The sequence below is a fragment of the Thamnophis sirtalis genome, unplaced genomic scaffold (genome assembly GCF_051295495.1).
Source record: "Thamnophis sirtalis isolate CommonGarterSnake01/CBP01778 unplaced genomic scaffold, rThaSir2_p1.2 scaffold_6, whole genome shotgun sequence".
In the NCBI taxonomy this organism is placed as follows: domain Eukaryota; kingdom Metazoa; phylum Chordata; class Lepidosauria; order Squamata; family Natricidae; genus Thamnophis; species Thamnophis sirtalis.
In genome coordinates, this window is record NW_028261386.1 from 110,189,846 (window position 1) to 110,216,364 (window position 26,519).

General features: G+C 38.7%; 1 protein-coding gene across 1 annotated transcript in view; it reads left to right on the forward strand.

Annotated features, from left to right (window-relative positions):
* Positions 1 to 26,519, forward strand: part of ASCC3 (activating signal cointegrator 1 complex subunit 3) — a 223,966-nt gene that overhangs the window by 98,217 nt on the left and 99,230 nt on the right. Inside the window, exons 14-16 of the mRNA XM_087718718.1 lie at positions 5,188 to 5,322; positions 15,881 to 16,072; positions 16,397 to 16,621. Coding sequence (XP_087574844.1) covers positions 5,188 to 5,322; positions 15,881 to 16,072; positions 16,397 to 16,621 — 552 coding nt within the window. The remainder of the gene's footprint in view (positions 1 to 5,187; positions 5,323 to 15,880; positions 16,073 to 16,396; positions 16,622 to 26,519) is intronic.

Sequence of the window (26,519 nt, forward strand, 5' to 3'; positions counted from 1 at the left end):
AGAAAGCTTTTGACAATTTAAAGTAGAGTTTTCAGTTTAAAATTTTGGAAAGTATAGTTTTTTGAGAGAACGTTGTTATATGGGTGATATCTACTTGCTTTGGTACAGCAAAACAAGGACATACATAGCAACTGAAATGTCAGAGTGGCATCAGAATGGGAAGAAAACTATGGTTGATTCACATTTTATTGAATATAATATAGCATGAGAAGGAAACACATTAGACAAATAATGTTAATATCAGGAAAAAAATGAAAAATATTCAACATTATTCAAAAATACATTATATTACCTTGATTAATCAATTAATTGGGAAACTCAACCTAGACTGGATTCGCATGTGACTGTGAATATTGGTGCAACAATCAACAGGGTGTCTTGCTTTTGGAGTATATTTGCAAATATTCAGGTTAAACGTAAGTGTTATTAATGATGGATATAGTTATTTTTATTTTTTTAATCAAAGATGTAATATATATTTTGAAGCCCATGTTTTGTTGCTCGAAATCATAGCAATGGAATATTGAGATTTCTTTTGCATCTTGATTTATCTTTTTTTCTAATAAGTGTTTCTATTTAATGCATTTATTATATTTTAATATGCATTTTTATAAGGCATGTGAAATAATCTTTCTTGGAAACTAAGGTGAAATATTTTTCAGGCAATTTAATAATTTTGTTATGTTTGCTAAAATTCAAATTTGTAACTCCTGTCAAATTAAAAGGAGGAGATTGTGGCATTTTTGTTATATTTTTAGCATGTTATTCATCCTCAGGTAATTTCTGAATAACAGCCAAATTAAAGATGAGTTCCCAGCAGATGTTTTCTCTAAATCACCCCTGACAATTTTAGCTAGTAATGCTGTGCCCATAGATTTTTCTAACTATCCTATATTTTGTGTAGAAAATTATAATGAAGCACTGTAGTAGGTAAATGCCCAAATCAGTAGGCATTTGTATGCTGTTCTCCCACATTGGCAGGTGGATCAACCAGAGAAACGACACCTGGATAAATCAGCTGATACAGGGTTTGCTGCAATTTATATGCCTTAGCAAATGTTGAAGAGCAGCTCTGTAAATCCAGACAGCAAGAAGTAAAATTTACACAGCACAATGAATACAGATTCCTTGCTTATCAGCTAACTATTTTATGGGACTGAAAGGAAATGGGACTGTAACTTTTAAATAGTGTACCTTTGGGTGGCTAGGTACTATGATACTAAGGGAATATTTTGCAATTCAGAGAGGAATGAAGTTCCTAGTTAAAAAGATATTTATCATTTGCAATGAGCATGAATAATGATGTAAAGGAAAAGGGCTCAAAGCTGATGTAAAATTTTGAAATAAATGTTCTTAGATTATAATTCCACTAGCAACAAGTTGCATACATGCGTCAAAAATATAAATATTAATCCTTTTTAAATCTGAGTATTTATTAAAAATATGACCTATGAGCTCAATTTCATATTTTTCAGTAGTATTTTCTCATCTGTATTCATGCAAGTGTGGAGTATGTCTGCACACAAGCTCAATTCTCTCTGCGTTTCAGATTCCATCACAAAAGTAAAATATATGTTCATTTATATTAGAAGCACTAAGCCATCAGTGTCTCAAGTGTCTGGCATAAGGTTACAATCAGGAAAACAGACGTGGAAAGGGATTGGTGGAGAGTGGTTTTTTAATATTTCTGCTATGCCAATCCTCCAAAATAATTATCCTTATATATGGGCGCCCTACTAAATAGAAAAAGCATGGTGTGGGGAAAGGATTTACAAAATTTGAATAAAAGCATTAACCATTGATGGGAACTCCATAGCACTACCTCCAACTCTGAAATGAGCTTTTCAGGAAAATGCCACAGAAGATATATATAGGCTAACCTCTGTATACACGCTTGCAAAAACGATCTTTAGTTATAGGTCATCTATTCAATTAAATAAAAGATCAAGTATATGGTAGCATAAATATATATTTGATGCTTTTTTGTTTCCACATGTAAGATAACACTTTTACTTTCTTCATTTTACACCAGCAATCAGCAAAACAAGTAAATAAAGACAATTAACAGTTTACCATTTTCATATATCTCTCTGCAGGTTTTGAATCAATAAAGAGAAACATCTATGGAAAAAATTGTTCACTTTAAATGTGGCATTCACAATTTTACTTCTTTGTTCTATTCAGACATCCACTTCAAAATCTGAAGAGGTGTAAATGATTCTCTAATTCAGAGTAAACTGCTTATAAATGTGTTAACACAGGGTTGTATTCTACCCAAGGCTTTTTAACCTCTGTATCAACAATATTGCAGGATACCTGTATACCTAAGATACTGATAAGCCAAAGAGCCATGATATTATCTATTTATTAATCTATTTATTAATAAATTATAAAATAAAGCAGATGGATAAGAGAAAACTTCCAGTGGGATGACAACTGATAGCTATATTGTTAATATAAAATTGGAGCATCACTATAATGACATAGCAGAAATGTCCTGTGTCATGCATTTACAAAGTTTTTGACTGAATTTTCAAGCCTGCTGGGTACTTGTGAAGATAGCTTATTCCTAAACATATTCAAAATGCTCTGGTTTATGTTCCAAAGCTAATATTTATTTATATTCACCATTCTAGAAGCATTTCAAACTTGGAACATTTCTGTTTCGGGTTTTAAGATGCACATTTTTAACTGGGTGCAGAATGTTTCAAATTCAGAATAAAATCTTTTGAATTTGAAATGTTTGGCACACTTCTACCTCCTATCAGTCAAAAAGATCACATTCAAAAGAGAATCTTAGTGGAAGTTATGTGATTGATGGTTTAAGTAGTAGGAATCTTTGTTCTCGTGCAGTGTAAAATAATTTAGAGATAGATTGTACACCTTAGCAATCAAAATTGAATTTCTGTCATATATTTGTAAAGAGATTTTTGAAATGTTTTAGTTTAAAATGGCTTCTTATAAATATCATTATTGTATTATTTCTTTACACCAAAGACTAGTTAAAAAAAATTCTTTCACCCACCCACGCACCTACCCAGTATTCTGCAGTGCTAACCTGGAGACATTTCCTTTGTGCTTTGCTTGCATATTTTGTCATTTAAAAGTTTAGTTTTCCTGAAAAAAGCTACACAAGCTCTCGGCTCTTGAGACACCGGGGCTAGCTTTGAACTTCAGAGTACAGATCTAATTACACAGCTTGTAGCTGTGGAACCACTTTTCTCTATTCCAAATTACTTTTTCCAACTTATTTGCATAATGTAATGCATAGAGGTTAGCCACTGAAATAAAAAATTATCTTGACATAGTTAGGACAGGCTGTGTTAACCCTCTTCTGTCTGTGATGTTTAGTTTTTAAAGCTCATTTTATATGCTGAGTAAAAGGGATGCCTTTTGAAAAAAAAAAAAAGATTGGTCTTGGACCAATGCTGCTCAATTTTTTTCTTCCTTATAGTATATTTTGGAAGTAATGATAAATGAGGCTTGTATTCTACATGATTAATTCCTTGCTGATGCAGGAACTGATGCTATTCACATATTCCCATCTAGGTATGAGATAATGGAATTCCCAAATTTTAACACTCACCACATTCAGCTTTAGCTTTCAAAAATTCTTCTCAGTTTACAGGCTTGTAAAAAATATGTCTACTGTAAAGAAAATGGATAGATATCCATTTCCTTTTCTTCAATTGTTAGAACAATGGGTGATTCATTGAAATTTATTGGTAGCAGGTTGAAGTCAGACAAAAGTTGTTTTTCGTGCATTGCTTATTGATTTAAGAATCCATTGCTACAAGATGCCAACTACTGGCTCTTGGACTTGTTTTAAAAGAAGAATTTGTGATTGAAAAGTAGATGATTTTATTCTGTTGAAGTCCCTTTTCTAAGCATACCTCTTAATGAGAATTAATTATTATTTTTTATTTAAAAGATTATATGGCCACCCATCTTAGAGCACAACTCTGGGTTCATAACAAAATTAAAACCACGAAGCAATGAAACCATAAAAACAAAGACTAAAACATAGTGCTTCAATAGTCCTCCTAGGATGCCCCAGGCAAAATCCATAGGCTCACATCACTCTACCTTAGCACCTGGGAGAAAAGCCAGGTCTTTATGGCTTTCTGGAAAGCTAAAAGGTTCAGGATAAAGTATTCCACAGGGTAGGGGCAACCATAGGAAGATACACTTTCAATATTTTAGGGAATGGAACATGCCCATTCAGGTAACTTTGTAGGCAAGCAAAGTACTTTCAAGGGAAGGCAGTCCCACAAACAACCAATCCCCATGCCACATAAGGCTTTAAATGGATAATCAGCACCTTGTATTGCACTCAAAAGAAAATCGGGAGCTAGTGTAGCTTGCACAACAATGGTGTGACATGGACAAACTGAGAAGCACCCAATACTGTTGTACGTTGCCTCTCATAACGTATGGGTAGCCTTCAAGGGTAGTTCAATGTAGAGCACAGTGCAGTAGTCCAACAAAAAAAGTGACTAAGGCATGAGTAAAATGAGCAAGACCTCCTTGTCCATGAATGTGGACGGATAATGAATCTTTGTAAAAGTCCAATAGGCGTGGCTTCCACCTGTTGTTTGAGAAAGATCCGTAAGTCCAGGAGAACCCCTAAATTTCATTCCAGCTCTGTCCATGGAAATGTCAAGGAATAAAGGTGACAGTTCACCAGACCCTTGAGGCCAGAAACCCAGCCCCAGCACCAAAAATATTAGCATGGGGCATTTTTAGTATTTTAGTCTTCATATTTTTTTAAAAAACATATCACTTCAGTGTGCATACCAATGTTCAGTATCTATTTTTATTTGAGATTTCTTCTCAATTTTATGTGCACATGATTATGCTTTACATTTTAGGAGTGCCAGGGATAATATTATTTTAACATTCCATTATATAAATTCTTAAAAGTATTCCAGTCTGCACACCATTCATTCATATGATACATTTTTCATAACTGTTCCTCTCTAAAAGCTAATTGTATATTATAATTTCTAAATACTTGTATAAACATATTTATGTTGCTATGTATTCATATTCATGTCAATATGTACCAGAAACATCATTGTTAACTTCCTTTGGATTAGAAGAATTAGCTTAAAAATGCCCACAAATCTTCTGTTACAGAAAAATAAATATAAAACTAACATACATTATATCTTTTTTTGTGCCAAGGTGATGGTATTTGTTCATGCTCGAAATGCTACAGTCCGAACCGCTATGGGTCTTCGTGAAAAAGCTAAAAACAATGGTCACATTTGCTACTTTTTACCAACTCAAGGTCCTGATTATGGACAATCAGAAAAGCAAGTAAGTGACTGTTTTGCTTTATTAAAACAAGAATCTTTTATGTACACATTCCCGTCAGATATAGTAAGAATGTATAAGAATCAATGTGGTATAGTAATTTAAGATGCTGGAATAGGAGTTAATGACCCATGTTCTAGTCTCCCTTAGACACAGAAGCTGCCTATGGTTGATATTGTCCCCTAGATGGGGAGTCATAAAATACCTGTCTACAAACCCACACTCTACCAGTGTGGCAGATTATGATTCATAACTATCAATGAAGAGACTTTCATCTAGCAGTAGATAAGAACAGCAGAAGGAAAAAAGAAATCTTCCCTAATAATAAGAAAATTGTTTTCGCTGCTTTTCTTAATTATTTTTTCAAGGTTTTATTTTTCAACAAGCAGAGTGACTTAATAACTACCACTCAAAATTAATGTATGCATTTTCACCTACATATCCAAAGAGTTCCTATGTAGAATAAATGGGGAAGCATATAAATTTAATGAAGAATATCTGCTGCTAAGTATAAAAATGGGAGGATTGCTTAAAGCTATTGCTGTTAGCTTTTGGGATGTGCCCTTTATCTCAACTTCAAAAGCTGTCAGCTGTGTAGAAAATGTCACCAATCTGTTACATTCCCATGCCACTTTTTGTACTATTGTCACAAGACTGAAACTGGCTTGAGAAAAAGCATTTTGCAGCATAGTGTTTCTCCTCCACCCTGGTGGCTACAGGCAGTTTGGACTACAACTCAGCATCAAATACTATAGGTTTTGTATTCTGGGGTCCAATCTGGGTTGGTCCCTGGGACCAGAGATTTTGTCTTTCGAGCTTTCAGACTCGTGCTGGAGCCCATCTTCAGGGAACGTTTCTCTAGCAAAGTGTGTGCTACTCCATGTGTAGTATTTATATGGTGCCTGTTGTATGTGGCTAATTGGATGCGATCCTGCAACATTATCCTGGGACATATATACCGTATTTTCACGACCAAAAGCCGCACCGGATTAAAAGCCGCAGTATCAATTAACGTTAATTTTTTTAACTTTTTCCACATATAAAGCGCACCGGGTTATAAGCCGCACATTTCCCGACGCTTCTGGACATCGCGAGGAGCGGCACGAGGGTTCTTGGCGCTCCGGGGGGCGCCGAGGGCGGCTGGGAGGGGCGCGCGGCTTGGTTTCTCCTCCCTGGACGTCGCAGCGGCGGCCCCGGGCTCACCGATCTCTGTGTTTTTCGCATCGGGGCATGCTCTTGCAGCGCGCCCCGATGCGAAAGGCACTGGGATCGGTGAGCCCGGGGCCGCCGCTGCGACGTCCAGGGAGGAGAAACCAAGCCGCGCGCCCCTCCCAGCTGCTTTCGGTGCTTCCTGGAGCGCCGGGAGCCACAGATGTCCAGAAGCGGCTTTTGGGGCTGGTGGGGATTGGATTTCCGGCTCGGTGGCCCCTGTCGCTTCTGGACGTCTGTTGTGGTTGTGGGGAGCCGAGGAGAGTGTGGAGGGGAGCGCGCGACGGTTCTTGGCGCTCCGGGAGGCGGGAGAGGCACGCGGTTTGATTTCTCCTCCCTGGACGTCGCCCGATCTCTGTGTTTTTCGCATCGGGGCGTGCTGCAAGAGCATGCCCCGATGCGAAGGGCGCGGGGATCGGTGCGCTTGGGGCTGCTGCTGCGGCGTCCAGGGAGGAGAGGCCGGGCCGCGCGCCTCTCCCGCTTCCCGGAGCGCCGGGGGCCGTCGCGCGCTCTTCTCCGCGCTCTCCTCGGCTCCTCACAGCTGCGGTGGACGTCCAGAGGCGACAGGGGCTGTCGAGCTGGGGGTCCGGTCCCCATTGGCCCCAGGGGCCGCTTCTGGACATCTATTGCAGTCGCGAGGAGCAAAGCAGCTGGGAGATCTTTTTCCACATATAAAGCGCACCGGGTTATAAGCCGCACTGCCGATTTTGGATCAAAATTTAGGATTTTTAGTGCGGCTTATGGTCGTGAAAATACGGTATTTCCCTTCATTTGTGGATTATACTCTAATACAGTGATGGCAAACCTTTTTTTACGCCGTACCAAAATTTTGTGTGAAGATACTATTGCGCATGCACGCATGCCCATACCATTTCAATCCTCCCCGCCCACCTGTGCATGCATGCGTGACCCCCCTGCGATGTGCATACTACCCCTCCTCAGGCTACAGAGGCTTTCCTGAAGTGTATCAAGGGCAAAAACAGCATCCCCTGGCCCCCAGAGGCCCTCCAGAAGCTGGAAATGGATTGTTCCCGAACTTCCGGTTGGCCTGTTGGGGGCATTTTTCACCCTCTCCAGGCTTCAGGAAAGAGGCTTTACTGAAACCTGGGGAGGGTAAAAACGGTCCTTGTGCGCCAGAACTGACTGCTGGCGTGCCAGCAAATATGGCTCTGTGTGCCATCTGTGGCATGTGTGCCATAGGTTCGCCATCTAGAGAACACTATGCATCCTGGAGAAATACCAAGTCTCTTACTGCAATGGCCCCTGAATCTGTCAAAGACACAGCTCCCTAATCTGTGGTGTAAGAAAAATGGGGATTAGGGAGCATCTTTATTTCTTGAAAGAGGTATAATTTGATTCAGCATCTAGTTTCCTTGGAATATAAAACTGAAGAGAAGCATTTTCATTTCTTTGTATAATAAGAGAAAGAGCTTTTTTTATTAAGCCATCTCATTATAGCCCTTTATAGTACAGGTCAGTTGTAAAGAAAAATGCTTGTTTGATTGGGTCCAACTGACCTAATTTGACATTCTACATAGTGGTTATATTTATATTCTTCTTATTTATTTTGAGGGAGAGGTTTTAATCTTGAGCTTTAGAATCACAAATTAGAGATTTTGTTCTGGCGGAAATTCTGTTTCTAACATGGGCAAGTTATGTCAGGATATTTCCATCATCACCCCTTTCCTCCTTCCAAAAATTAAACATAAAAGTAAACCTACCCCATTGCAGTATTTTCAATAAAATCAGGATAACCCTTCCCATTTTAATATCAATTTGGGGAGAAATGTAGTCTTCTTTTCAAGGAAAGACAACAATGGAGAAATTTTATGAGCTTCAGTATCTTACATTAGCATACAAAGTGAAATGGAGCTGAAATACATCCCTTAAAAAGAATAAGGATATGAGTATCTAACTTTATCAGTTATTTGCTACAATTTTTCTTCATAAGCTTGCCAGTGGTTGCAGGAATTTTGTAGTTACTTTAAGCTAACCAAACCAAGTCCCTGTTCTCATTGCCTAAATCAACTAAAACAAAGCTAATAAAGTTTCTGCCTTATTAAATTACACAATCCTTATTCTTCACTTTCTTACTTCTTTCCAACTACAATGCAAACCAAAGGTCACTCAATAGCTCACTCATTAGAAGAATATGTTATGTCGACTGATAAAATTTCACAATTTGAGTATATTCAGATTATTTTTTTCTATTGGTATTTCATGACATGCTTTTCTAAATAAGATAAATTTGTTCAGTAATGTCTGCATCTTACTTAAAGATTAATATTTCCTGTAAGCAATGGCTTGCTCCTCAATTCCTTTAGTTGCTCTCTCATTAGAGATAATTAATGGAGATATTTTACTGCCCAGTGAGACATGTGAACAAAAGAGATGTTTTCTTCCACTGAAGCTTTCAGAAAAGAATAATTTATAATTCCTATCAGGATTTGGCTCACTTATATAGAAGATCATAACAAAATGTACATCAAAGATTTGATTTGGATATAACCTTGTTTAATCATTCAGCAGCTGGCTGCTTTTAGTCACCTTTGTATATTTTTGCTATAAATGTTCACAGCAACTAAATTTTGCTTTTTACAAAACAGTATAATGAATGTATGAAAAGAAAAGGTTTAATGTATGTATACTAAGATGTATAACATACAAACATACTTAACATACTTAGTAGTATACTAAGATGACAAACTGTCAACGAACTAGGTTGTTCTTACCCCATATATATTGTGGTACATTTCTACATCTGTTGACCAGTTTCAATCTGTTTCATTTGGGTTTCAGGCTAGGATTTAGTACTGAGACAGCCTTGGTCATGCTTACCTGAAGCAGAGCTAGGATGGAAAAGGTGCATCCATTCTTATGTTCCTTGATCTCTCAGTGCTTTCGATAATATCAACTTCTCTGCGTCTAGATCCAGTCAACGTTGGGTGGAGATTAGAGATAGCAACAGCACTTAGACTTATTTACCACTTCATAGTGACTTACAGCCATCTCTAAGTAGTTCACAGAGTCAGTATGTTGCCCCCAACAATCTGGGTCCTCATTTTACCAACCTCGGAAGAATAGAAGGCTGAGTCAGTCTTGAGTCGGTTAGGATCGAATTCCTGGTGGTGTGCAGAGTTAGTCTGCAATACTGCATTCTAACAACTGTGCCACCATGGCCCTTACAGGCTCAAGACAGAGTTTCTCTCTCTCTCTCTCCCTCTCCCTCTCCTTTTTCAACATCTATATGAAATTATTGGTAGGGTCATCCACCAGTTTGGGGTTCAATATCATCAATATACTGATGATTTCCAAGGCCAGCGAAGTGAGGCTATAAAAGTTCTAGAGGCTGTGTGGTTTTGGATAGGCAGGAACCACGTCTGACACAAACCTACCAAAAGCAAATGGCTGTGAGTGTTTTGGCTCTCCAGATCCAAGGATATTCCACTTTAAGGTTGTCCATTAAATGAGGGTCTTCCTGAATTTACAGCTCTTGTTCAACAACTTGTTGGCCAAGATGGCCTTTGCACAATTTCATCTGTTGTGGCATTTGCATGTTTTCCTAGATTAGGAGGCCCTTCAGAAAGTAGCTTATGCCTTGATCATCTCATGTCCTGCCTACTTCAATGCACTACACATGGGCTGCCCTTCAAGATCATTCAGAAGACCCAACTAGTCCAAAGCTCAATGCTGCAGATAGTGATGGCACACCTTGGTATGTCACTGTAACATACCTTTAGCACTGGTTGCCAGTTTGATCCTGGGTGCCATTAATGATGTTAATTGTTACCTATTAAACTCTTCATAGCATAGGGCCTGGTTACTTGAGGGACTTCCTGTCAAATTTTGCAGAGGTGTGTGAGTGGGTATGTAAATATAATTGTATAGGTAGTATAATGTGTGTGTATATATACATACACATATACATAAACACACATACTGTATACATATATTTCATTTCTTACCTTAGGGAAGGAATAATCCCAGATCTTCAGGTGGGTGTTCTTCATCTGTGAACATTTTAAAAATGGCTTTATGATTTTGATTGGCATCATCCTTAGTACCTGAAAGCTTTAGTTGAAAATAAATTGCTGAAAGTAACTGCTTTGAGAAATTTTATGTCAAAATTTATAGGTTGTATTTTAAAATGCAGTACAAAATTATACTAATTCAGCTTGTTTACCGTAATTGTTTAGCTTTAATGTTAATGCAGGTATAAATTGACAATAAGTATTTGAATTGAACTAAATGATGCAGTAGAGGGGGATTTTTTAAAAAAAAAAACCTGTTATCACACATAATATACTATTGGCTAAGGAAAGGGAGGAACTTCATGATGCACCCAGAAAATACTAGAAACTTCTGAAAAACATTAACGTTCTGAAAAATGCTGTTTTAGGGTATCTATCACTGTCCCCATGCAACTAGAATTGTGATCCTTGAACTCTTAAATTGATAAAATAGTAATTTACTATGGCAATTAATTTGTCTGAATAATTTGTTTGGGACTTCCAGACTACTTTTGTTAGTCTGAATATACAGTGTCGCCAAATAAGGGCAATAGAAGAACAATAGATGCTATTTTATTTGAATCCTGCAGACAATAAAAGCAAATCAGAATAATGTACTTCGTATGAGAACCCAACTTCTCATAATTCTGAGGACATGTCCATGTAGTTTTCTAGGCAGTAGAAATACTCTGTTTTATTTTGGGGTTTTGTTTTTTTGACTTCCAACTAAAAAAAAAAAGAATTCAAAGAATCTTATTCAAATGTATCTGTTGTCAGGATTCCGAGTAGTACCTCCAGAATTGTTGTGTTGATCATTTGTTGAATTAATGCTGAGAATTTGAGAATAATACAGTTCGATGGTTCTTTTGTAGTGCTTCTGAAATGTTTTCTTTCTTAGATAAAGGTAGTTCAAAATAAATACTGTTCATAGGCTTGAAGTGAAACTTATGCAGGAATTGTAAAATGAAGAGGACTTTTGACAGTTTTCTTCTTATTGTGTTTGAATTGCATTGGAAATGTAATGCTGGTGGTACCAATCTTAGACAACTGGTTCTGGCATATTTAGCTAATAAAACTCTCCATATCTGAACTTAAAAAATGTCTGAGGTGTTGTTAGACATTTTATTAGTTGGCTAATTCCAAAAAGAAAACTAATAACTACCCTAAAAATTATAAAAGTACATAAATAATGTACATAATAAGATGCATCCTAAGATTTTTGGAATCCAATATAATACTTTTCCTGCAGTTCTCTATAAAGTAACTTCAGAATATAATTAAAGATAGCTTCATATAATCTATATATAAGATAGCCTCATTTTGTGTGTTTGAGAGAGTGGGAGAGATACGCATTGAGAGCCATCTTGTGGCTTTCTTGTTATTACATATTTTCTTGGTTGTGTTTTTCTGTATAAGTGAATGTGCTGTGTTTGGAGATGCCTTGATTTAGGGTATCTGTGTGTCATAATTGCTTATTGTTTCTCTAAAAATCTAGAAAGGATAATTGAATAAGACATGCTATATTTGCCAAAACTGGGTTACTAAATTCTAAAATTCAGATATTTCTAAGTGAGACCCAGTGTTATAGAGGCACTGTGTCTTCTGTGGGTAATCTAGCAATGCCTCACTCTTTTTAATACCCGGATAATTAAGTGTATTCACTGATTAACGTTGATTGGACCCTGGAAAACTAAAGTGCTTTTGTGTAGTATCTATTATATGTTTAACATAGAATATCCAGCAGATATTTATTTTAATAAAAAATCATTTGAAATATTTATTTACTACCATATAGAGCAGGTTTAGTGTAGTGGTTAAAGGCATTGGGCTAGAAACTGAGAGAGTTCTAGCCAACATGAGTTTTAACCAGCTGGGTGATGTTGGATCACTTACTCTTTCTCCTCTATAGGAAGAAAGCAATGGCAAACTACTTCTAGAAAATGTTGCCGATAAAATTGCATAGATTTATCCATGTAGTCACCAGAGGTCAAGACTGATTTGAAGGCATTAAAACATTGAGTCTTTATTCTTCGGAATAAAGCTCTTGTGTAGTGAAACTTTGCAGGCTCATTCTTCTCTAAGGCTCATTGATGGCAATCACTATAACTAGCTTTGCTGAGATCATCATCAATATAAAGTAGACCAGCTGACTAGTGGATAGTTGTGCCTGCTTGTATTTCACTTGTGCTCTAGTTGTCTATGAGTCTTTCCCCAAAATTGTGACACCACCCACAGTTTATCCTAAGGGCCTATTAGACTTCTCACAGCAGTCCTCAAGCTACAACCGCTTGTTGAGCGACCAGGAAAAATTATGATGGTGCTGAATAAGGTGAACTTATGATCAGTCTGCAAAGTTGCAGTGATCGCAGCATTCCCCACATGATTACAACATTGCAGCTAGCCATTGTCACATGATTGCCATTTGCAACCTTCCCTGCAGGTTTCCCACAAGCCAAGTCAATGGGAAAGCAGCAGGGAAGGTGCAATGGAATGGAACACATGGGTGACCTTGGGGAAAGGGGAGCTGAGATGCTGCTTAGGAAACAATCAGACAAGAGAGGTAGGAATCCACAATCATTAAGAATCAGAGAAAGATATTAAAGGAGAACCTGCCCTAAGGTTTGCACTCTCAGACATGCAAGATTATGTAAATGTAAACCTTACAATAAAGTAAATTTAGCCCATCTTTCATGTTTCCTGTCTGGTTTACCTGGGAGGGCTGACACAAGATCACAAGTCGTTCCTATAAGTCTCTCCTGCATTTTCTCCTGACAACTCCCACTATAGAATATGAAACCCCAGGCAACCCAAACTCCTCCACACCTAACACTGAGCAACCATGTGTACAAGTATTGATGGAGATTCTCAGCTATGGTTGTCCCAAAGGTGCTTTTTTTTTTCAAAAGGCAACTGGACTTTCTGGTTTTTCTTTGAAGACATTTCGCTTCTCATCCAAGAAGCTTCTTCAGCTTTGCACCATTCTGGTGACCCTGGTGACACAGATAAAGCTACAGGTGACCCTAACGACCTGCTAAAAGAATGCAAATGTCCAGTTGTCTGCAAGGAGTATAAATCCTTTAATTCCCCATCATCCAGTCGGAGCTGAAGAAGCTCCTTGGATGACAAGAGAAACGTCTTCAAAAAAAACAGGAAGTCCAGTTGCCTCTTGGGAAAAAAAGTACCTTTTGGACCTGCGTACAAGTGTTTTGCTTAGCAACAACGATCCTGATCGTAGCAATAGCAATAGCAGTTAGACTTATATACCGCTTCATGGGGCTTTCAGCCCTCTCTAAGCGGTTTACAGAGTCAGCATATTGCCCCCATAGTCTGGGTCCTCATTTCACCCACCTCGGAAGGATGGAAGGCTGAGTCAACCTTGAGCCGGTGAGATTAGAACCGCTGAACTGCAGATAACAGTCAGCTGAAGTGGCCTTCAGTACTGCACCCTAACCACTGCACCAACTCGGCTCTCGTAGTTGCAATTGCTGTTGTAAGCTAAGGACTACCTGTAGTTTATGTCATCAAACGTGGACAGAATACTAGAGCCTCTTTATTTCTGTAGTTACACAAACACACACACACACATTCACACTCACACATACCAATACAGTAGGCTTGTAAAGCAATAGTATTATCAACAAGTAAGAGAGATATCTCTGAACCAGCACAGTTCACTTTATTGATCTTCTATCCAATATTGCATCCTCATCTGATGGAGGATAAAAAGCACATGTGGTAGGTGCAGGCTTCACTATTGGGGGTTGTGGATGGTGAGAATAAAATTAAAGAAAAAAGTGCCCTGCAATGTGAGATACATACAGTATGGGTCTTGAGGTGACAGGTATTACAAGATCTGGGTGTATGCCCACAACACTACTGGCTAGAATGAATCAGTTTGGGACAGTCTAAAAATACTTTTGAACAAATAATGCTCCTTCCCCGGGCAAATGTTTGTTGCATTGAAAGGTTCTTCAATTGGCAAATTGCATATTGGACAATATTCATCATAAGGCAAGTTTTAGCATTGAAATTTGTAGCTGTCAATGCCTGTATTGGGTTTTCATTAAAGGCATTTATTTATAACCTTGTTGTTTACACAACGTTGAACAAATAGAATCAGAAACATCTATAACTGTGATAGAAGTATGAAGATTATAGCAGTATTGACAATCCATGGTATTATGAACAATACTAAATCAAAGTAGCAAGCTGTCAGTTACGCTGTACTGCCTTTCTCCAATCGGTTGCAGGAACACACTTTCTTTCAAAATACTTCCAAAATAAGTATATTTGAAGCCCTCTGCCATCTTTTATTCTTTGTGAAATGCCTGTTTTATGTTAATAAATATACTGAAATAAATATCTGAATGTTAGGATTTGTTTTGCTTTGTTCCTATACAAATTGTGTCAAATTTTCTGACATTGCAGTTTCTCAGTACATATCTCAAGAAACTAATAGCCTTGAAATAATCTCTGTGGTATCCATACAAATGAAATAGGAAATACAGATAAGGGTTTAAACTACTTATCCAGTTTGGATACTTTAAATTCCTCAGTATAGGTTGCTCTGAGGTGTGCCTTTGAATGGACCTAAAAAGTCGGTTTTGGAGTATTATTTTCTGTGTTGACCTCAGAAAATATTTTGGGGGGGGAGTAGAGGGGATATTTTGTAGCAAATAGTGGTTCAAAATTAGGAAGCATTTCTTTTCAAGAAATAGGTTATGTATGAGTGTGAGGATTCTAGGGGGGGGGGACCCACCCCCTTCCACTCTCCTTCCCATCTGCCCAAGAACCATTTTTCCACTAAACTCAACAGAAGAGTTTCACATTTGTGTTGGCTTTGGGTTTGATTTATGAGGGATGATTGATTTATGAGGGACCGGCTTTCCATCACCATTCTCTTATTTAACTGTCCTGCCCTTCGCCATTAGAGCAAAGTTTTCCCAGTATGATAGTATCCTCTGTCCCTCTCCCCTCTATTTCAAGGTTATGGAGCAAAAATGGGTTTTTCATCACCTTTGGCATATTAAATTTCTGATTTTGCAAATTCAGTGGGGTATTTTTTCCTCATGTTTGTCTTAATGAGCATAGTTCAAAGCTTAACCTAACAACTCTCTTCAAATAACAGATTATATCTAAACGTATTTTATTGTCTGTATTGCTCGGGGTCTTACATACTAAGAGCTATCAGTCTTGCAGAACATGTGACTAGAGGTGTGTTAACGTTACATCCTATTAATGCACACATGGAAAATCTGTTGGGTTTTGTACATGCTTGAATTGCTATGTTTTTCTGTAAACACTGCATTAATTTTGTATATATTTCCTTTACCAATGAAAAGGTGCAGAAGTCTAGAAACAAGCAATTACGTGAAATGTTTCCAGATGGATTCAGTATTCATCATGCAGGAATGCTCCGGCAAGACAGAACTTTGGTGGAAAGCTTGTTTTCTCGTGGTTACATAAAAGTCTTGGTTTGTACAGCTACATTAGCCTGGGGTGTCAATCTTCCAGCTCATGCAGTCATCATTAAGGTAAAGCATATGCTCTGTCTATTTTGGCCATTAGACATCCATAAAGTGTCATGGAATATGATTTTTTTCACTATTTGCAGAAGAGGAGAGGAAAGATCTGCTGCTAATTATCTAGCAGTATTCGGAGAGGTTGGTTTTTAAACTGACTCTCTCCTCTGGGAACCAAGTTGGATAGTAAAGATTTAAATATATCACAGGTTATAAAAGGATCACCTTAAGTACACTTTTCAAAGCCTGTTGTATTTGCCTAATTTTGGTCTCCAGCTCATCGGATTTATAATGATGTGTGTTTATGTTAATTTTTATTAACTTTTTGTCAAACAGGGAACACAGATTTATGCTGCAAAAAGAGGATCCTTTGTTGACCTTGGAATTTTAGATGTCATGCAGATATTTGGCCGAGCTGGACGGCCCCAGTTTGATAAATTTGGAGAAGGTGTCATTATCACAACACACGACAAACTCAGTCATTATCTGACTCTGCTTACTCAGCAGAATCCAATTGAAAGTCAGTTTCTTGAAAGCCTTGCTGACCATTTGAATGCAGAGGTATGTTTTATTAATCAATTCCACATTATATATGTATGTATGTATGTATGTATGTATGTATGTATGTATGTATGTATGCTCACACACACTATATATATTTATATTTTATTATTATATTATATTATTATATTATATTATATCATTATATTATATTATATTATATTATATTATATTATATTATATTATATTATATTATATTATATTATATTATATTATATTATATTATATTATATCATTATATTATATTATATTATATTATATTATATTATATTATATTATATTATATTATATTATATTATATTATATTATATTATATTATATTATATTATATTATAGGTCGTTAGAGAATAACATAAATAAAATGGAGGCGGGAGGGGGGAAACAGTGCTATTTATATTCAGATCTATAAATTGTAAGACTGTTTTCCATTGATATGCCGTGACATTGGTAACATATTAAACAAGAAATATGATGCTTCAAAAGGTGGAGTATTTTAAAGGATATGACACAATATCTCAATATTGTTTTGAGGCATACTTCTAAAATCAAGAAATAGTATAGATAGTATTCTGTGAATAGTACTGAATTGAGTTATGTTATTCACTGTATCTGGAGACCTGGCTCATCATAATCTGTTGTGTTCTTTTTAAAAGTTTGCTTTTCAAGATCACATGATTTGAAAAGACAATCCTTCCCCTCACTTTTCCCCCTCAATCTGGAATGTGCAAAATGGGGATGGAATGTTTTTCTTGTCTTCTGGAATAAAATAAAGTACCCCCGTTGGAATACCATTGCTTTTCCAGAAGTAAACGCCATAAATCATTTCCAATTTACTTAAAGTACATTTCTGAACAGTCCCTTGAACAAATGGATTGGCATAACCCAAGAGAGAGAAAAAATGAAATGCTTTAATATTCCCTGGAATTTACTGTCCCTTCAAATCATTTTGTGGATTGCTAATTCTGAGCAAGAGTTTACTGGTAGAAAATAATTTGATTGGCATGAGTCAATGTCTACCCCAGAGACCCCAAATTTAGATGTGCAGAACTCTCTATAGGAGTAATTAACACAGCTTTCCAGAAATGAAACAGAGACAGATTTGGCTTCTTCTCTAAAGCCCCTCTCTTATCCTGATGGGTCCAAGATTTGGCACTTAAGAAGAAAGTAATTTGAGGCTGAAACAACTAATTTATTCCTGTGGGTTTTGAGGGGAGATAATTTAAATCTGACTATTTGTCTTTCTATCTATCCATCTGTCTATCTCCCCATCCTAAGGTATCCTAGTCTTCTGAAGAATGGGTCTAGTTGAATACTTAGGGAAGTGATGCTTTCCCTATGCCAGTGTATTTTGCAAAGGGATTGTTTCAGTTGCTTTGCACAACCCATATTGACCCAATATGGTATGGAGTAGAGTAGAAATGGTGCTAGTGTAAAGAAATAACTTGTCCCTATATCTGAAACATTTGGGAATGAGGGACAATTGGGAGCCAATTTACAATGCCATCATCACATTTCAATTTGTTGGTGCATAATATAGGTGCCCAGAGATTTTAAAACATAAGTTGCCAAAATAGTATTTTCAGAAGAAACATGTCTGATTCAATAACCTTCCACAGTGGAACAACAGAAACTATAAATTGTGTTGTGACTAAAACATTATTTCAGCATATTTCTTGCATACTTTTATCATGCAAGAAGAAATTTGTGTAGTTAATTTAACAGATTCAATTTCACAGTTTGTGATTATGGGTGTTACCTTACTTTGTTTTAAATGAAAATTAGGGAAATATGGTAACTGTATAGGAATTAGTAGTTCTGAATACCAGTTGCTAGGAACAATCAATGGAAAGGACCAATTATATTTATATCCTGATGGTTGGTTTTGTAAATGAATATGTTTGACCATGGGAGGAAATAGAACAATAAAGTAGAGAGAGTTGCTGTTATGTCCATTTTCATTATAGACAGCATTGATGTGGAGATTATATTGAATATAATCAACTCATTCAATAGATCTCCTTTAGTCACCTTTTCTCTGTAGTTTTGCATTGTTTGTTGTTGCTGTTAGTTGTGAACAGAGGTGGGTTGCTCCTGGTTCGGCCAAAATTGGGTGAACTGGTAGTAGCGGCAGAAGGAGGCTCCACCCACCCACCAGGACGCTTCTGTGCATGCGTAATAAGTAGTAAAAAAAATTGGCAACCCACCTCTGGTTGCAAAGTCTGTGTCCAACCCATCGCAACCCCGTGGACAATGTTCCTCGGGCCTTCTTGTCCTCTACCATCGTCTGGAGTCCATTTAAACTCACACCTACTGCTTCGGTGATTCCATCTAGCCACCTCATTCTCTGTCGTTCCCTTCTTCTTTTGCTCTCAATCTTTCCCAGCATTAGGCTCTTCTCAAGTGAGTCCTTCCTTCTCAGTAGATGGCCAAAGTATTTGAGTCTCATCTTCAGGATCTGTCTTCTAAAAAGCAGTCAGGGTTGATCTCCTCTAGAACTGACCGTTTTGATCGCCTTGCAGTCCATGGGACTCGCAGGAGTCTTCTCCAGCACCATAATCCAAAGGCCTCAATTGTTTGGCGCTTAACCTTCCTTATGGTCTAGTTTTCACAGCCATACATTGCAACTGGAAAAACCATAGCCTTGACTATACATACTTTGGTTGGCAGGGTGATATCTCTGCTTTTTAGTATGCTGTCTAGATTTGCCATAGCTTTCCTCCCCAGGAGCAAACGTCTTTTAATTTCTTGGCTGCAGTTCCCATCTACGGTGATCTTAGAACCCAGGAAAATAAAATCTGTCACTATCTCCATTTCTTCCCCATTTATTTGCCAGGAATTGAGAGGAATTTGCAATGTTGCATTGCACCAATCATTTTAATCATTTGTTTTTTCCCATTGTTCCAGGAAAATAATGTGATTTTTAGAAGTAATAAAAGAGAACTAAATGGAAAAGAAAGGCAGCTATGCTTGTTTTAAACTTCTCTTTTCATTTTGAATATAGATATGTATATGTCTGGATTAGAATGCTGCCCGCAAGGGAATCAATTTGATTTCATTTCTTATTTCTATTTCTTTCGGTTTTATAGAAGAAAGGCTATGAAAACTATTTTTTCTTTGGCCTTCCCAAAATGCAATTTTGTTTTTTTGAAAAAAGTTTAATTGTTATTTAAAAGATCTAGTGCTACAGTAAGCATAAAATTAATCTCCAGTGGTCAGGAACTATGCCAGTTCTGACAAACGAGGGTCAATGCTGAAGTGTGTTAATGATTTCAAATAAACTTATGTTAGTGAAAATTGCAATGCATCTCTGCTTAGTGTTACTGAAAATGCTGATAAGCAAAAGCGTGAAATCCTGACAGGGCCATGAAACTATCATTTTTTATATACTTTGGAACACTGGACATGACTTTTCCTGCTGACATGATAAGGCATGAAAGATCGTTATTTGCCTGATTCCAGAAAATCAATTGTAAGTCAGGCCAATTATAAAAGTTTTTCATTTCCCTTGGTTGTAACTCTGTCATTTATCTCTTTCAGATCAGATCTTCATATAAAATACCTTCCTTTTTTGCTTAACTAGCTTTTGCAATGATCTGAGAAAAAAATGGTTTTGGAGTCTTCTTGGAGAATAGGTTTAATGTTATATTTTGTGTGCAGTCCTTCCTGAGAAAGAACAAATGAAGCATGCAATCAGCTTTCAATTTAAAAGCAATTAAAATTATGTTAATTGAATACAGCTCAGATTGTCTACCCACATTAATATTACAATTTGGTAGGAAAATGTTTGGAATGATTCTAGAGTTTGCTTCCGAATTTTCTTTTTGTAGAAGAAGGTTTGTGCAGCACTGAGGCTTTCAGATATATATCCCTGCAAGAGTTGTGCCATTCATACCATGAAATATTTCATCTATCTCTTTTTTTCCCATTGCAATTCCTTGTACCTTTGAAAATGCTGTTCTTGAATTTTTTTCGTCACTGGTATTTTAACCAACACTTTAATGGGAAGAGAGGCATTACTTGAAACTGGTCTAATCATATCATAGTCCCAATTGTAAGTCAAGAACTATCTGAACAGCTTCTTTTAAGAATTGAGTATACAGACAAAAAAGCAGAAATTACTTTAAGTTGTAGGAAAATTGATTGACATTAAACATTTATGTCTGAAATTCAAGCCTGCAACAAAATAGTACAGTATTTAGCATTTATGTCCAAGATGGAACATTTACATGGCATTTTGTTTTCATTTATCATATTTTGCCCTTTCTAGACTTTTTGAAGTTTTCTATTCCTTTGCTTTTCTTTACTCTAAGCTGTTTCTGTATTTATACAAATTGGATTTGTCCCAGCCAACTAATAATTTTGTCATGGCATCTTTATGGCTCCATGTGAGCTACTGTTTGGGATTTTGAGCTTGTTATTACAATGCACTATGATTCATTGATGCAGTAAGCATTTAACCATAGTTATGGATTCTGTATCTGATATCAGATCTTAAACTAAAATAGATGCCCTTGTGGGACCATGCACACAAATATTTTCTAAGGTGTGATTGTGGGATTGTGTGAGTGCGCCCTCACGCAGGTACACAAACACAAATACTCCTTCAGATGTACTTACCTTAAAACAGTTTAACATATAAAATGTTTAAATACTGCATCAGTGTGATGAATGCATTAAAAGGATAGAAATAAAAGAAAAAATATATTTCCCATTTATCTAGAGAAGATCATCTGTGTATAGACAGATTGTTCAACAGGGATCCAAAAGACAAAAAAAATAGGTGCCTTACAGTTCTGAATAAGCAGGGATTCCAAAAATCAGGCCCTACTCTAGAATACTTACGGGTATAAAAATGTATCAGGAGTTGCAGAGAAACTGTCTATCGCAGTGGGGGGAACCGTTTTGGTCTCGGGTGCCAATTCCGCACGTGCATGCCTACCCCCATGATTTAATTTCCCCCGGACCATGCCGCATGTGCATGTAATACCACCATCCTGCGGCCCCACACATGCGCGCATGGCTTTCTTGGAGCCTGGGGAGGGCGAAAACAGCCTTCTCCGCCCCGCCCCCAGAGGACGGAAACAGACCGTTTTCCAACTTTTGGTAGACCCAGTAGGACCATTTTTCATCCTCCCAAGCCTCCAGAGGCTTTCTAGGAGCCTGGGGAGGGTGAAAATGGCCTCCCCACTGTCCCCAGAGGCCAGAAGTGACCCATTTTCCGACTTCCAGTGGGTCCAGTAGGTCCGTTTTTCACTCTACCCAGGTTCCAGAGGCTTTCTAAGAGCCCAGGGAGAGCAAAAAATGGCCAAATATGCAAAGTTCAGGAACAGACCTCCGGGTTGCCCGTTTGACCATTTTTCTCCCTCCGGAAGCTTCAGGAAGCTTCCCTGAAGCCTCCAGAGAGTGAAAAATAGCCAAAAATCAAGGTCAAAAATCAGCTGGCAAGCGCACACATGCACACTAAAGCTGGCAGGACAATGCCTCGCGTTCCCTCAGAAATGGCTCCATGTGCCATCTGTGGCATGCGTGCCATAGGTTTGCCATCAAGGATATATCATTTGCCTTGAATTGAAACTCTCATAAAGCACCATGGAAATGCATTCTCTTTTTGGTGCCTAAGAAGACCATTTACTCTGGAATTAAGCCAGCATCTTGGGAAACTTAGTTTAGAATGAGACACAGAAGAGCATTGCCTTGGTTAGACATGAATAGATTACTATGGTTCAGGCATACAAATGGCCTGGCAGGAATAGAGAATGTTACTCTGCGACTAGTTCTGTAAGTCTCTGGGTAGGGATCAGGACTGATACCTATATGCCTGAATCAAAGGTGGTATTAAGACAGTTCTGACAGGTTCTGGAGAACCGGTAGTGGAAATTTTGTGAGTGAGGAAGGAATGGGGATTTTGTATCCTTCCCCTGCCACGCCCATAAAGCCATGCTCACAGAACCAGTAGTAAAAAAAATTGAATCCCACCACTGGCCTGAATCAGAGTTTATCATAGGTAAAATAGGCATTAAATGGTATAGAGGCAATGGATGGTAGGGTGGAAAGAAGCAATAGCTAGAAAATGTCTAGTGTGTTGCCTTGGTTTTCTTTACCTTTACTCTTGTCCATTTTTCAGACATTGCCTGGACAAGTCCTTGCAGTTTTCTTGGCAAGCTTTTTCAGAAGTGGTTTGTGTTCGCGTCCTTCTAGGGCTGAGAAAAAATGGCTGGTCCAAGGTCTTTGTGCTTAAGTTGGCATTAGAATTCACGGTCCCTTGGTTTCAAGCCACTATACCAAACTGGTTATCAGTGTTGCATTTATTACTTGAGTTAGGCTGGATCCAACTCTCCTCTGTGACACATAGGTCCAAAGATAATGATTTAAAAACAGTAAGTGTGTAGAAGATTGCTTAGCTAGGACATAAAATGTTAAAACAGCTGGTATGCATGTGTTGGAGAAAAGAAATGGCCATTCAGCATTCCAAAGCAAGCAATCTGGGAAAACTAAGAAGGACGATAGCACACTGGAGAAAAGAATTGATGTTGTATCAGTTTTTTAAAAAATACTTTGCCTTTTGTGCATGCTTCCCCCCCCCCCAAAATATAAAAATTTTGACTACAACCTTTATTTATACATATCACATACTTACCTTTGTTAAGGTTTCTTTCATTATAATGTTCTCTCGGCTTAACTCGTCTTTTTCTTAACTATATACCTTTGCTGTTACATATGTTTAAATTGTTCACATGTGGAAAATATTTCAGTAAAGGCATATTTCAGTGTTTTAGATTTGTCAATAAAATGACAAATATATGAAATGTTAGACAGACATTATTTTTCTCGAGGTATTTTGGTAATTAACTGGCTATATTCTAGATTTCAGTTTTATATTGCATAACTTTCATTGAATGTTATCATTTGAATGGCCTTTTCTCTCATTTGGAATCTATTGTTTATTTGTAAAGAGGTTAAAAAAAATCACTGAGGAAACTGCTGGAAACTATGATTCAGCACTAAGTTTCTCACTACACCTTTAAGTACTCAGCTGATTTGATGGCTTAATTGAGATTGAGGAACTATGCAAAAGGAACAAAAGTCCACATTATTTTGCTATTTATAAAAAATCTCTCATTGCCTCCCAAAGCTGGTTTTCAAACTTTCAAAAATCATGCAACTGGGGCAGTTGTTTATAAATCAGAAAAATATGCAAGTTCCCTGCTCAAGGAACAACCTAACTAGAATCTCTAGAAATACAGGTACTTGCAGTGAAGCCCTAGACATATTTCATTTTCTGCTCTGTATCTAATACAATACAATATAATATCAGAGTTGGAAGGGATCTTGGAGATCTTCTAGTCCAACCCCCTGCCTAGGCAGGAAACCCTATACCATTCCAGACAAATGGCTATCCAACATCTTTTTAAAGACTTCCATTGTTGGGGCATTCACAACTTCTGGAGGCAAGCTGTTCCACTGATTAATTGTTCTAACTGTCAGGAAATTTCTCCTCGGTTCTAAGTTGCTTATCTCCTTGATTAGTTTCCACCCATTGCTTCTTGTTCTACCCTCAGGTGCCTTGGAAAATAGTTTGACTCCCTCTTCTTTGTGGCAACTCCTAAGAAATTGGAACGCTGCTATCATGTCTCCCCTAGTCCTTCTTTCTATTAAACTAGACATCCCCAGTTCCTGCAACCGTTCTTCATATGTTTTAGTCTCCAGTCCCCTAATCATCTTTGTTGCTCTTCTCTGCACTCTTTCTAGAGTCTCTACATCTTTCCTACATCGTGGTGACCAAAACTGAATGCAGTATTCCAAGTGTGGCCTTACCAAGGCATTATAAAGTGGTATTAACACTTCACGTGATCTTGATTCTATCCCTCTGTTTATGCAGCCTAGAACTGTGTTAGCTTTTTTGGCAGCTGCTGCACACTGCTGGCTCATATTTAAATGGTTGTCTACTAGGACTCCAAGATCCCTTTCACAGTTACTACTGTTGAGCAAGGTACCACCTATACTATATCTGTGCATTTCATTTTTGTTGCCTAAATGTAGAACCTTACTCTTTTCACCATTGAATTTCATTTTATTAGATAGTGCCCAATGTTCAAGTTTGTCAAGATCCTTCTGTATCTTAAGCCTGTCTTCTGGAGTGTTGGCTATTCCTGCCAGCTTGGTGTCATCTGCAAATTTGATGAGTTCCCCATTTATTCCCTCATACAAATCATTGATGAAGATGTTGAAGAGTACTGGGCCCAAAACAGAGCCTTGGGGTACTCCACTGCATACTTCCCTCCGTGAAGATGCAGTTCCATTGAGGACTACACATTGAGTGCGGTTGGTCAGCCAGTTACAAATCCATCTGGTGGTGATGCTGTTTAACCCACATTCTTCTCCAGTGCACTGCTCAGAGAGCCCAAATGCTGGGTTAACACAGCCTATCTGCCCTTGGACTGAGTGATGTTTTTCTTGACCACGCCTCCCTTTGCCTGCACATGCTCAATTCGAAAACTCAGTCCGCCCGAGTTAGGACTGTTTTGGGAGAGCTCCAGTCTAAGAGCAGAAAGGCTGGGAAAAGTTTCCCAATTTGGACCACGTTTAAATTCTCAGATAGAGGAAATCACGCTTCTACATCAGGTCTGTCTATTTGCCTCCAGTGAGGCTTCTGTCGCTTTAAGAGAAGGGCTGCCGGGTTTCCCTGCTGTTGCTAATTGCAAGCACTGCAGGGGGTTGAAAAGGCTTGCACAGCGGGGGCTGGCTAGCAAGGGAGCAGTTAGTGGGATAAACCAAGTTCTCTGTTGGAACAGGGGCGTCCCAGGGGGAGGAAAAGTCCAGCAAGGCTCTGAGAAGGCTCTAAAGCAGGTGAGCCGGATTGCTAGGATTCCCTCGCCTGCTCCATTTTGCCCGGCAACAGCAGCGACGGCTGGAGCCTTTGCGCGCTTTTCAGGGCTGGAAAGAGCGGGAAGCGGCTGCGTGCGCACCCCCCGCCATTTTGGATCGCTCCGACTCACTGGGCAGAGCGGCAGAGCTCAGAGCGTGTGAGGAACAAGGCAGCAAGAAGAGCCCAGCCAGCCAACGGAGCCTCAGCGAGCCCTCAACGACTGCAGAACGCCGTGGGGAGGCTGGGGGCTAGACTGGGAAGCCAGCTAGTCTCTCCCTCCGGAAAATAAGCTAAGTGTCAGGGAACCGAGGGCGGTGGGAGGAAGGAAATCCGACCCCAAGGCGGCCCTTCCCTCCTGGAGATTCTGCCAGCGCTTTTGGACTGCAAAGGCCAGCGCGTGCCCATCCCAACTCCAGCTATCTTCCAGGCCTCGTGGGGACCTGAAATGGCTGAGGAATGCAGGGAGGCCTTAGGGGATCAGGTGGGGCCCTCCAGCAAGCACTGCAAGCTGGATCTCTCTGTAAATAAAGGCAAAGGGCACAAAGGCTCACTTGAAAGGTCTTCTCCAAGAGCCACAGTGGATCCCAGGGAGGTTTCAAGGCCCCTTCAGCCAGAACCTAGCCCAGACCGTCGCAGCAGGGAGTCAGCTTCCCCTGATCGTGAGGCCCAATCCCCCGGGGACAGTGAATTCTTGTCTGGGGATAACTATGCATCCAGGGATCCATCTCCTGAAGCATCTTGGGGGTACCCCGACTCCCCTAGCTCCTCCATCGGAGAGGAACGAGATTCTGTCCAGAATTCCCCCTTTGGGAAGGGTGGATCCAGCTCAGGCAGGCCCAGTAAGCAAAAGAAAAAAAGGGGAAAAAGTCCTGCTCTTTCGGATGAAATGAGGGAGGTAATTTCCTTAGCCATCTCCCAAGGGATAGCTGAAGGCATTAAGCGCAAGGGCTCTCGCAAGGGCAAGGCCCCAAAGGAGAAACGCAAACCTAGGGCCTCCACCTCTAAGGAGCCTGTATCCTCCTCCCCATCTTC